This window comes from Dendrobates tinctorius, unplaced genomic scaffold (assembly GCF_039654945.1).
Source record: "Dendrobates tinctorius isolate UK_male_01 unplaced genomic scaffold, ASM3965494v1 ptg000008l, whole genome shotgun sequence".
NCBI lineage: Eukaryota > Metazoa > Chordata > Amphibia > Anura > Dendrobatidae > Dendrobates > Dendrobates tinctorius.
In genome coordinates this window covers 91,820-103,945 of record NW_027361676.1, presented here as the reverse complement: position 1 = coordinate 103,945, position 12,126 = coordinate 91,820, and the positions used below count along the sequence as shown (strand labels likewise).

Sequence of the window (12,126 nt, the reverse complement as noted above, 5' to 3'; positions counted from 1 at the left end):
GTGCCACCTTGTTACACATACATCTTGTTATGCTGTGAATCACCTCTTGGCAGCACTGCACACTTGTTACTTCTTCAGACTCTAACTTCTATCTCTCCCTAACCAGGAAATGCAGTCCTTTCCCTATCACTAAGGCCTCCCCCTGTGGGCTAGTCCCAACAGTAACTGTCTCTGACCCTGCTGTATGTTGCTGGGCAGATGTAACCTTTCGCCTACATTCTATGCAAACACTACAACACCGATCTCTATCATCCTACATGATAAATTACCAGCATTACCTATAACACTGTTGTACACTGTGGATAACACCGAACACTGAATTAGTCCAAAGGCTCCTCATTTATCTTCTGGACCACACACTGCGAGTGGCGATATGGTGAACAGCTTCCCACCTACTCTTGCGCTGTCCACCAAAACCCAGCCCTTAATATGTCCAATTGACCCCTCTCAGCACATTGTATGCTGGAGCATTTTTCCAGGTTCATATTACTGAGGCTAACATCCTTACTGACACATATTTCCCCTCCAGTATTTTATCAGTGACCTTCTCACAATATATGTATATATCATAATATATGTAAAAGACACATAACACTTATACAAATAACGCGGTTGGTGTATTCAGGGATAGTAACACGACAGTCATTGTTCACACTTCTTACAGCTCAGTGTAGACATCTTAATGAAATAAATACTCAGTGTAGACATCTTACTGAAAAAGAGTTTAAACAGTTTATTTCTGTGCCCTCCAGTCCGGGTGTATTAGATATTCTTTCTTTTGTGGTCTGTAAACAGGTCGATAAGTTCCAGACGTTTCTTTTGGTGCTGTTGGAGGTCCTGTAGACAAAGTCCTAAGCAATCTCTCCATAGCTTTTCCTTCTGAAATTGAGTGTAATAATGTGTTAGATATGGATGTATAGTAATAACACCAGCTTTGGACATGTATAAGATTACGAATTAATATATCCTAACCCAAAGTGAATTATAAACCTCATCAAGTTATGTGATCACACACGAAACACTAGGGCAACTATAGATATGAAAGGTAAACCACTGATCAACTGAACCTAATGACAGGAGACACGTGTTGATTTTCTCACTTGTTAGTCATACCTTTATGTCACTTGATTTAAATATTTTGTTTTGTAAAAAGGTTTAATACCATTTTTCTTTGCTAGTTCTTTGGGCTCTATGACAATGGCTTTTCATGACTGGTTGGAACATTATTGTGAATCTCATTTCCACATTCCTAGACAAACATGCACACTAGAAAAGATGCGGATTGGGGAATATTTATGTCCACCCAGCACTGAACTCAGGTGGATCAAAATTATAGTATTGTGATGTATTGTTGGTCAGTATTTATTTTTAACCATGAATTATAATTAAAAGTTAAGTTTTATTCCTAACCTCTTTTTGCAGTAACTTACCCCAGAGTTCGCTTTCTGCGTTCAACAGCATTGCTAAAGATTTGCATAAAAGGATGACTGTATAATAGAAACATTTAAAAAAGAGGGGATACTGCTAGTCTGTAAATTAGTGTATGGCACAGGAGAAGCAACCCAGGTTCAGACATACTACAAGAGCAGCTGGCTTAGATGCACAGTGGCCCATAGAGGAGGGTGGCCTAGTTGGAAGTCATGTTGCTCATTTAGGACACTCTTCCTTGGGTTTCAAACTGTCAACCTCTAGCATGGTGGGTAACAGTTTTCGTAGTGAGCTATGATTCTTCATTACAGGCTTAATGTACTAGTAGATAAATATGTATTTATATATTTATTATGCATTGCTTACATAGTGACATCATAGTCCACAGCACTTTACAGGCATTAAGTAACGCTCGCGCCCAGACTGGATGGCGCAAGAGGGGATTGTGGCTCCTCTGTGCCACAAACCTGACTACCATGGAGGGGCATGATTAAGCAGCTACCTTGGTGTACACTGGAGCCTCTAGTGGTGAGGTCAGGCTTGTGCGGCAGGTAGCTGCCAGGTACCACTCCTGGGCTGTGTGTCTGACAGTAGCAGCTGATCCCACTGGGGGACTAAACACTAGTGACAGGTGCGGGAAAGTACAGACGGGCAAGACTGGCACTCTGGCAGGCGGGCACGGCTGGCACTCTGGTAGGCAAGCGGGCACGACTGGCACTCTGGCAGGCAGGCGGGCACGACTGGCACTCTGGCAGGCAGGCGGGCACGACTGGCACTCTGGCAGGCAGGCGGGCACAGCTGGCACTCTGGCAGGCAGGCGGGCACGGCTGGCACTCTAGCAGGCAGGGATCAGACTGGAGGAACCGGAACCGTTACAGGTAGGGCAGGAACACAGACAGGTACGAGTAGGATAAGGGAGAAGGTAGGAACCAGTTCTGACTGGAGAGACAGGAACCAGTTCAGACTAGAAGGACGAAGAACCACAGGGCGCAGGACGGAGCAGAGTTGCAAGGTGCGGAACGGAGGCAGAGCAGAACCGCAAGGTGCGGAACGGAGAGCAGAGCAGAGCTGCAGGGTGCGGAGTGGAAAGCAAAGCAGAGCCACAGGGTGCATAGCGGAGAGCAGAGCTGCAGGGTGCGGAGAGGAAAGCAAAGCAGAGCCACAGGGTGCATAGCGGAGAGCAGAGCCGCAGGGTGCGGAGCGTACATCAGAACCGCAGGGTGCGGAGCGTAGAGCAAAGTAGAGCCGTAGGATGTGGAGAGCAGACTAGAGCCACAGGGTGTGGAGCGGAGAGCAGATCAGAGCCGCAGGAAGCGGAGCAGAGAGCACAGGGTTCGGAGCAGAGCTGCAGAGCAGAGCCACAGTGCGGAGAGCAGAGCAAAAGGAATATACACAAGGCTACACACAGCTGAGTAGGGAAGGAAACAGGCAAGGATACGAACAGGTACAAGAAACGGACTTAGTACAGACAAGGACAGACACGGGAATGAACAGGATGAAGGATACATGCCTGGGTATGTAGCCCCCAGGAAGGCAGAAACAAGACACTAAGAGCACAGAAACGGGCCTGGGTATGCAGCCCCCAGGAAGGCAGAAACAGGACAGGACCTGGCAACTCAGTAGCAGACTGACAGATGCCTTAAGTGGAGATGGGTGGAGATGCCTTAAGTAGCTGATATCTACTGGCAATAGGCTGGGGCCAAATTAGGGGTGTGCACACTGTCTATAAGACTCAGGAAGTGCCGGCGCTGCTGCCCTAAGCATACAGCCAGTAAGTATGCAGCAAGCAAGGACATGAGATTCACAGCATGGAGCAGGCAGAGGACAGAACTCACAGCATGGCCTGGAGTGGTGAGTAAGATGGGAGATGGGAAGCCATGCAGTGATGCTGGCAGGGATGTTACACATTATGATTGCTGTCCACCAATGGGGCTCACAATCTAAATTCCCTATCAGTATGCAAACATGGGGAGAACATACAAACTCCTTATAGTGGTGGGATTTGAACCCAGGACCCCAGCACAGCAAATCAACAGTGCTAACCACTGAGTCACCATGCTGCCCTCTCTATATACCAGTACATCTCTACACACGTGGTCAGAATTGTTGGTACCCCTCATTTATTGACAGAAAAACCCACAATGGTCACAGAAATAACTTGAATCTGACAAAAGTAACAATAAATGAAAAATCTATGAAAATGAACAATTTAAAGTCAGATATTGCTTTTCAACCATGATTCCACAGAATTTAAACAAAATAAAACTCATGAAATAGGCCTGGACAAAATTTATGGTACTCTTAACTTAATATTTTGTTGCACAACCTTTTGAGGCAATCACTGCAATCAAACGATTCCTGTAACTGTCATTGGAATCTCTGCACCGCTCAACAGGTATTTTGGCTCACTGCTCAAGAGCAAACTGCTCCAGTTGTCTCATGTTTGAAGGTTGCCTTTTCCAGATGGCATGTTTCAGCCCTTTCATAAGATGCTCAATAGGATTTAAGTCAGAGCTCATAGAAGTCCACTTCAGAATAGTCCAATGTTTCCCTCTTAGCCATTCTTGTATGTTTTTAGTTGTGTGTTTTGAGTCATTATCCTGTTGCAAGACCAATGACCTGCAACTGAGACCAAGCTTTCTGACACTGGGCAGCAAATTTCTCTCTAGAATCCCTTGATAGTCTTGAGATTTCATTGTACCCTGCCCAGATTCTAGACACCCTGTGCCAGATGCAGCAAAGCAGCCCCAGAACATAACAGAGCCTCCTCCATGTTTCACAGTAGGGACAGTGTTCTTTTCTTGATATGCTTCATTTTTCTATCTGTGAACATAGAGCTGATGTGCCTTGTCAAAAAGTTCCATTTTTGTCTCATCTGTCCATAGGACATTCTCCCAGAAGCTTTGTGGCTTTTGTGAGGCAGTGACAGAAGTTATATGCGAGGGTCACTATGTGTCCCCCAGGATGCGCTCAGAAGCGTATTAGATCTGCTGGAGTGCCTTGTGGTCACAGCAGGTTGTATGTGAGTCACATTCTGGCCAGGTGTTTACACTGAGGTCCAAAGGTACTGTGATACGTGTCCGGAGTGTCAACTGACCTCACCCACCGTGAACTACCGGAGTCCATTGGTACCTCTGTCCATTATAGAGGTACCTTTTGAGTGGATTGCAATGGATCTGGTAGGGCCAATAGTGAAATCCACCCAGGGTCACCAACACATGTTGGTAGTCGTAGACTACGCACTTGGTACCCAGAGGCTATACCACTCCATCACATTTTGGCTAAACTGATAACCCGTGAACTATTTGTCATGTTTTGTTGCCTTGGGCTACCCAAGGAGATCCTTGCAGATCAAGGAACTCATTTTATGTTTAGCGTGACCAGGGAGCTATGTAAGCTCCTCCAAATTAAACAGCTACGTACGTCTGTGTACCATCCACAAACCGACGGGTTGGTGGAGAGATTTAATAAGACCCTCAAACCAATGTTCAAAAGTGGTCGCCAAGGATGGGAGAGATTGGGACATGCTACTCCCCTATTTAATGTTCACCATCCTTGAGGTACTGCAGGCGTCCACGGGCTTCTCCCCATTTGAGCTCTTGTATGGCAGGCTCCCAAGGGGATTACTGGATGTAGCCAAAAAGACGTGGGAATAGAAGCTCACTCCCCGCAAGAGTTTTATTGAGCATGTGGCAAGTATGCAGGACCAATTTGCAGCCATGCAGTCCATAGTAAAGGAGCATCCGCTGGATGCCCAGGCCGCTCAAAGCCGCATGTATAATAAAAGGGCCACAGTCAGGACCTTTAAAGAAGGGGATCGTGTGTTGGTCCTCATGCCCAAAGAGTAAGCTCATGGCCAAGTAGCAGGGGCTATTTGAGATAAAGGGGAAGGTAGGGGAAGTGAATTATAAGGTGTATCAACCCTGTAAAAGGAAACTTAAGCAGTTGTATCATGTTAACCTGTTAAAAGCCTGGAAGGACCAAGAGTGCATAGTCACGGAGGCGACTCTGGGCGTACCAATAGGGAACCCTCTGGCCCCGAACAGGGATGCGGCCAGGTGTGAGGTAAAAGTGTATGACACCCTCACAAAACAACAGCAATGGGAGGCTTGAGCTGTGGTGTAGCAGAATACGGATGTATTCTCAGAGCTGCCGAGGCGAGCCTTGGTGATTCAGCATGACATTGTCACGGAGCCCCAGGTAAGGGTACAGATGAAACCATACTGAGTGCCAGAAGCCAGAAGGCAAGCCATAGCAGCTGAAGTGAAGCAATTGCTTCAATTGGGAGTCACTGAAGCGTCCCGGAGTGGGTGGACTAGCCCCATTGTGTTAACAACTAAACCGCACGAGTCGTTACACTTCTGTAATTACTTCAGGAAATTAAATGAGGTGTCAAAATTTGACCTCTATCCAATGCCTCAGGTGGATGAGCTAATTGAAAGAAAGGGGAAGGCCCAGAACTTCTCCACGCTCAATCTCATCAAAGAACACCGGCAGGTTCCCCTGAAAGAATCGGCTAAAGAGAAGCCCGCATTTATCAGACCGCATTTATCATGCCAGAGGGTCTATTTCACTATGTCATCTTGCCCTTTGTGTTACATGGGGCCCCGGCCACATTCCAGAGGCTAATGGACATAGTGTTAGAACCACAACGGAAATACGCATCAGCCTATTTAGATGACATAGTCATCTTTAGTACCAACTGGAAGACCCACCTGTCCCAGGTACAAGCAGTGCTAAAGTTGCTCAGAATCACAGGATTAACAGTAAACTCAAAGAAATGTGCGATAGGACGCACGGAAGCTCGATACTTAGGTTACGTGATTGGCTGTGGGGTGATCAAACCCCAAGTATACAAGATCAAGGCCATCCAAAACTGGCCCCAGCCCTTAAGTACCAAACAGGTGAGGGCATTCCTTAGCATCATTGGGTACTACCGCCGGTTTATACCCAATTTTGTGGGTAAATAAGCACCCCTAACGGACCTGTTAAAAGGTAAGAAGACAGTGATGGTCCGATGGTATCCTCAAGCGGAGGAAGCATTCCAGTCCCTGAAGTCGGCCCCGACTTCAAGAAAACCTTTATTGTACAAACCGATGCCTTGGAGGTAGACCTAGGAGCGGTGCTGTCGCAAGACGTGAATGGGGATGAGCATCCAGTCACCTACTTGAGCAGGAAACTGACCCCGGCAGAGAAAAATTATAGCGTAGTGGAGAAGGAGTGCTTGGCGATTAAATGGGCCTTGGAGTCCCTACGCTACTATCTGCTCGAGCGTCAGTTTCTTTTGGTAACGGGCCACTCACCCCTCGTCTGGATGAGAAATGCAAAAGAGGAATGACCGAGTCACCAGATGGTTCCTGTCCCTTTTGAACAGGGGGAAAATATGTGAGGCAGTGACCGGAGTCATATGCAAGGGTCGCTATGTGTCCCTCAGGATACGCTCAGAAGCGTATTAGATCCGCTGGAGTGCCTTGTGCTCACAGCAGGTTGCATGTGAGTCATAAGGCAGAATAAAAGTAAGTGTGAACTTGGTCAAGTTATTTGACAAAGGAATTGTTCAGGAAAACCCAGTATGGGCTTTTAGGCTTTTATTTTTTTAAACGGACTGCAGGAAGGTAGTGGAGATCTGTCCATTTCCTCCAGCCCAGATCTTACAAGTGGCCCATGGCCACAGAGTGGAGTGAAGGAAAAGAAAAACCCTGCAGGAAGGGTTTGGGTGTGTCCATTTTGAGCTTGCTGGCAGACAGAGCAGTAGGTCTGCAGAGCAGTAGGTCTGCAGAGCACTCCCTGTGTGAAGTAACACAGGGCCAAGCAAAGCCAAAAGGTCTGGCACCCCAGCATATACAGCGGTGCCATCGCTCACAACAGCCGGTACTGGCCTGTATTTGATTTTACCGGCTGCGATCCGGAGGATACAGCGTTTGGTGCACTGTGTGTGTTTCCTTTTTGGACATTAAACACGTTTTGTATTTGAACTTGCTTGGGTCACTGCCTCATCACTGCACAGCGTGGACACTGCTGCACTACACTTGTCAAGATGTAGTTTGGCAAATTCCAGTCTGGCTTTTTTATAATTTTTTTCAACAATGGTGTCCTCCTTGGTCATCTCCCATGAAGTCCACTTTGGCTCATACAACAATGGATGGTGCGATCTGACACTGATGTTCCTTGAGCTTGAAGTTCATCTTTAATCCCTAAACCCCCAAGGGTGGTTTGCACGTTAATGACCGGGCCAATTTTTACAATTCTGACCACTGTCCCTTTATGAGGTAAAAAATCTGGAACGCTTCAATGGATCCTGGTGATTCTGACATTTTTTTTTGTGTGACATATTGTACTTCATGATAGAGATAACATTTCATTGATATAACTTGCGTTTATTTGTGAAAAAAACTGACATTTGGTGAAAAGTTTGAAAATTTCGCAATTTTCCAACTTTGAATTTTCATGCCCTTAAATCACAGAGATATGGCACACAAAATACTTATTAAATAACATTTCCCACATGTCTACTTTACATCAGCTATTCAGATTAGTGGGGCTTTTCATGGATTTATTGCGCTGCTAAACATGACTCAGGATCCGTTATTCATAAAAGAGAGTGATGATTTATTTGCGTTTCAAAGTTTAAACACTTCTTCCTCAGGGGATGATATAAAAATACAATAGTGTTGCTCACTGGTTAAACACATTTGAAAAAAACTGGCGCCAAGAGTCACATGTCAAAGAAAAAGTCAAAGTTCATATAATGACCAATACATTTATCACATGATTTTAACAAATCTTATTATTTTGTATAAAACAACATCATAAAATAATCATGTTTTTTTTCATTTAATTTACAGGTACAAAATGTATATATATATAGAAAGAATATATATAGATATACATAACCAGCGAGCAACGCTATTGTATTTTTATATCATCCCCTGAGGAAGAAGTGTTTAAACTTCGAAACGTGTTGGCTTATGAATATATCATCACTCTCTTTTATGAATAACTGATCCTGTCATGTTTAGCAGCACAATAAATCCACGAAAAGCTCCACTAATCTGAATATCTCTGCGGTCACCGGTTTGACCTATGGATGTGCAGCAGCTGACTGACAATTCTATGCGCTTTTTTACTCATACATCAGATGAGTGCAATTATAGTATTATCTGTATCTTGTCTATCGGATAAGACCCTATTTGCGCTTTTACAATTCTACATTTTGAATCAGTGAATACTTTACATCAGCACAATTTTGGAACCAAAATTTTTTTTTGTTAGGAAGTTACAAGGGTTAAAAGTTGACCAGCGAGTTCTCATTTTTACAACACCATTTTTTTTTTAGGGACCACGTCACATTTGAAGTCACTTTGAGGGGTCTATATAATAGAAAATACCCAAAAGTGACACCATTCTAAAAACTGCACCCCTCAAGGTGCTCAAAACCTCATTCAAGAAGTTTATTAACCCTTCAGGTGCTTCACAGGAATTTCTTGAATGTTGAAAAAAAATGAACATTTAACTTTTATTCACAAAAAAATTAATTCAGGTCCAATTTTTTTTATTTTACCAAGGATAACATAAGTAATTGGACAGTAAAAGTTATTGTGCAATTTGTCCTGAGTACGCTGATACCTGATATGTGGGGGAACCACAGTTTTGGCGCATGGTAGAGCTTGGAAAGGAAGGAGTGCCGTTTGACTTTTTCAACGCAAAATTGGCTGGAATTGAGATAGGATGCCATGTCGCATTTGGAGAGCCCCTGAAGTGCCTAAACAGTGGAAACCCCTCACAAGTGACCCCATTTTGGAAACTATACCCCCAAAGGAACTTTTCTAGATGTGTGGTGAGAACTTTGAACCCCAAGGGCTTCATAGAAGTTTATAACGTACAGCCGTATAATTAAAAAATCATATTTTTTCCACAAAAATGAACTTTTCACCCCCAGTTTTTATTTTCCCAAGGGAAACAGGACCTCAAAAGTTATTGTGCAATTTTTCCTGAGTGCTCTGATACCCCATATGTGGTGGTAAACCACTGTTTGGGCGCATGGCAGAGCTCGAAAGGGAATGAGCGCCGTTTGACTTTTTCAACTCAAAATTGGCTGAAATTGAGATCGAACGCCATGTCGCGTTTGGAGAGCCCCTGATGTGCCTGAACAGTGGAAACCCCAAAGTGACCCCATTTAGGAAACTAGACCCCCCAAGGAACTTATCTTGATGTGGGGTGAGCACTTTGAACCCCCAAGTGCTTCACAGAAGTTTATAACGCCCGGGCGTGAAAATAAAAAAATCATATTTTTTAAACAAACATGATCTTTTAGTCCCCAATTTTTTTATTTTGCCCAGAGTAACAGGAGAAATTGGACCCCAAAAGTTGGTGTGCAATTTGTCCTGAGTATGCTGATACCCCATATGTGGGAGTAAACTACTGTATGGGCACATGTCGGGGCTCAGAAAGGAAATAGTGACGTTTTGAAATGCAGACTTTGATGGAATGGTCTGTGGGTGTCATGTCACGTTTGGAGAGCCCCTGATGTGCTTAAACAGTGGAAACCCACATAAATGACCCCATTTTGGAAATTAGACCCCCGAAGGAACTTATCTAGATGTGTGGCACAGAAATTTATAACGTAGAGCCATAAAAATAAAAAAAATCATATTTTTTTCCACAAAAATGATATTTTTGCCCCCAATTTTTTATTTTCCCAAGGGTAACAGGAGAAATTGGACCCCAAAAATTGTTGTGAAATTTTTCCTGAGTACGCTGATACCCCATATGTGGGGGTAAACCACTGTTTGGGCGCATGGCAGAGCTTGGAAAGAAAGGAGCACCGTTTGACTTTTTCAACGCAGAATTGGCTGGAATTGAGATTAGACGCCATGTCGCACTTGGAGAGCCTCTGATGTACCTGAACAGTGGAAACCCCCCAATTCTAACTCCAACCCTAACCCTAATCCCAACCCTAACCCTAGCCTTAACCTTAGCCCTAACCCTAGCCCTAATGGGAAAATGGAAATAAATATTTTTTTTTTCATTTTATTGTTGTTTTTCCCTAACTACAGGGGTGATAAAGGAGGGTTTGATTTACTATTTATAGCAGGTTTTTATGTTTGGCAGCTGTCACATGCTAAAAGACGCTTTTTATTGCAAAAAGTAGTTTTTGCATCACCACATTTTGAGAGCTATAATTTTTCCATATTTTGGCCCACAGAGTCATGTGAGGTGTTATATTTTGCGGGACGAGTTGACATTTTTATTGGCACCATTTTCGGGCACGTGACTTTTTTTATTGCTTTTTATTACGATATTTGAGAGGCAAAATGAACAAAAACCATCAGTTCATGAATTTCTTTTGGGGGGTGCGTTTATACCGTTCTGCATGTGGTAAAATTGATAAAGCAGTTTTATTCTTCAGTTTAGTACGATTACAGCGATACCTCATTTATACAATTTTTTATATTTTGGCGCTTTTATACAATAAAAAACAATCTTATATAAAAAATACTTATTTTTGCATCGCTTTATTCTGCGAGCTATAACTTTTTTATTTTTTTGCTGATGACACTGTTTGGTGGCTTGTTTTTTGCGGGACAAGATGACGTTTTCAGCGGTACCATATTTATTTATATCCGTCTTTTTGATTGCGCGTTATTGCACTTTTTGTTCGGCAGTATGATGATAAAGCATTGTTTTTTTGCCTTTTTTTGAAGGGGTTCACTAAAGGGGTTTACTAGTGGGACAGTTTTATAGGGCGGGTCGTTACGGACGCGGCGATCCTAAACATGTATACTTTTATTGTTTTTTTTATTTAAAAAAAAAGAATTTATTACAGATTTTTTATTTATTTATTTAAGATTTTTTTTTAATTATTTTTACACGTTTTTTTTTTTTACTTTATTACATTGTCCCATGGGGGGACATTACTACATAGTGTCGATCGCTGATCTGACACTTTGCAGGGCACTGTGTCAGATCAGCGATCTGACAGGCACTGCAGGCGGCTTCTCAGCGCCTGCTCTTAGCAGGCACTGAGAAAGCTGCCTCCCTGCAGGACCTCAAAGGCCGCCGTGGCCATCTTGGATACGGGGGCCTGCAGGGAGGAGGCCCTCGGAGCAACGCAAGCACATCACGTTGCTCCGAGGGTGTCAGGGAAGCATACAGGGAGCACTCTCCCTGTGCGATTCTTCCCTATGCCCCCGATACTCTGCGATCATGTTTGATCACAGTGTGTCAGGGGTTTATGTGCTGGGAGCAGTCCGTGCCCACTCCTGGCACATAGTGTTGGGTGTCAACTGTCATAATCTGCTGACACCAGGCCCCGATCAGCCGCGCTCCCCCCGTGAGCGCCGCTGATCTATGATTACGTACTATCCCTTCCTTGGGAATTATGTCCCAAGGCACATGAACGGGATAGTACGTCATCTGTCAGAAAGAGGTTAATATGTTTAGAAGTTATTCTGGGCTCTTTTGTGACCATTCGTATTTTCCGTCTCTTTGATTTGTCATCAATTTTCCTCCTGTGGCCACATCCAAGGACTACAGTCCCAAGGATCTTAAATTTTGGAATAAAATGTGTAACTGTAATCACAGGGACATAAAGCTGCTTGGAGATGGTCTTATAACTTTTACCTTTAACATGTTTGTCTATAATTTTCTTTCTAATCTCCTGAGACAACTCTTTCCTTCGCTTCCTCTGGTCCATGT

At 44.0% G+C, this 12,126-nt stretch overlaps 1 protein-coding gene across 2 annotated transcripts in view; it reads right to left on the bottom strand.

Moving 5' to 3' along the window:
* Positions 1–615: 615 nt before the first annotated feature.
* The window catches only part of LOC141089670 (uncharacterized), a 52,252-nt gene continuing 40,741 nt past the window's right edge, over positions 616–12,126 (bottom strand). Inside the window, exon 7 of one of the 2 annotated variants that reach the window (XM_073576153.1) lies at positions 616–879. In XM_073576153.1, coding sequence (XP_073432254.1) covers positions 734–879 — 146 coding nt within the window. In that variant the 3' untranslated portion in view covers positions 616–733. The remainder of the gene's footprint in view (positions 880–12,126) is intronic. The other variant, XM_073576149.1, reaches the window with a different exon arrangement.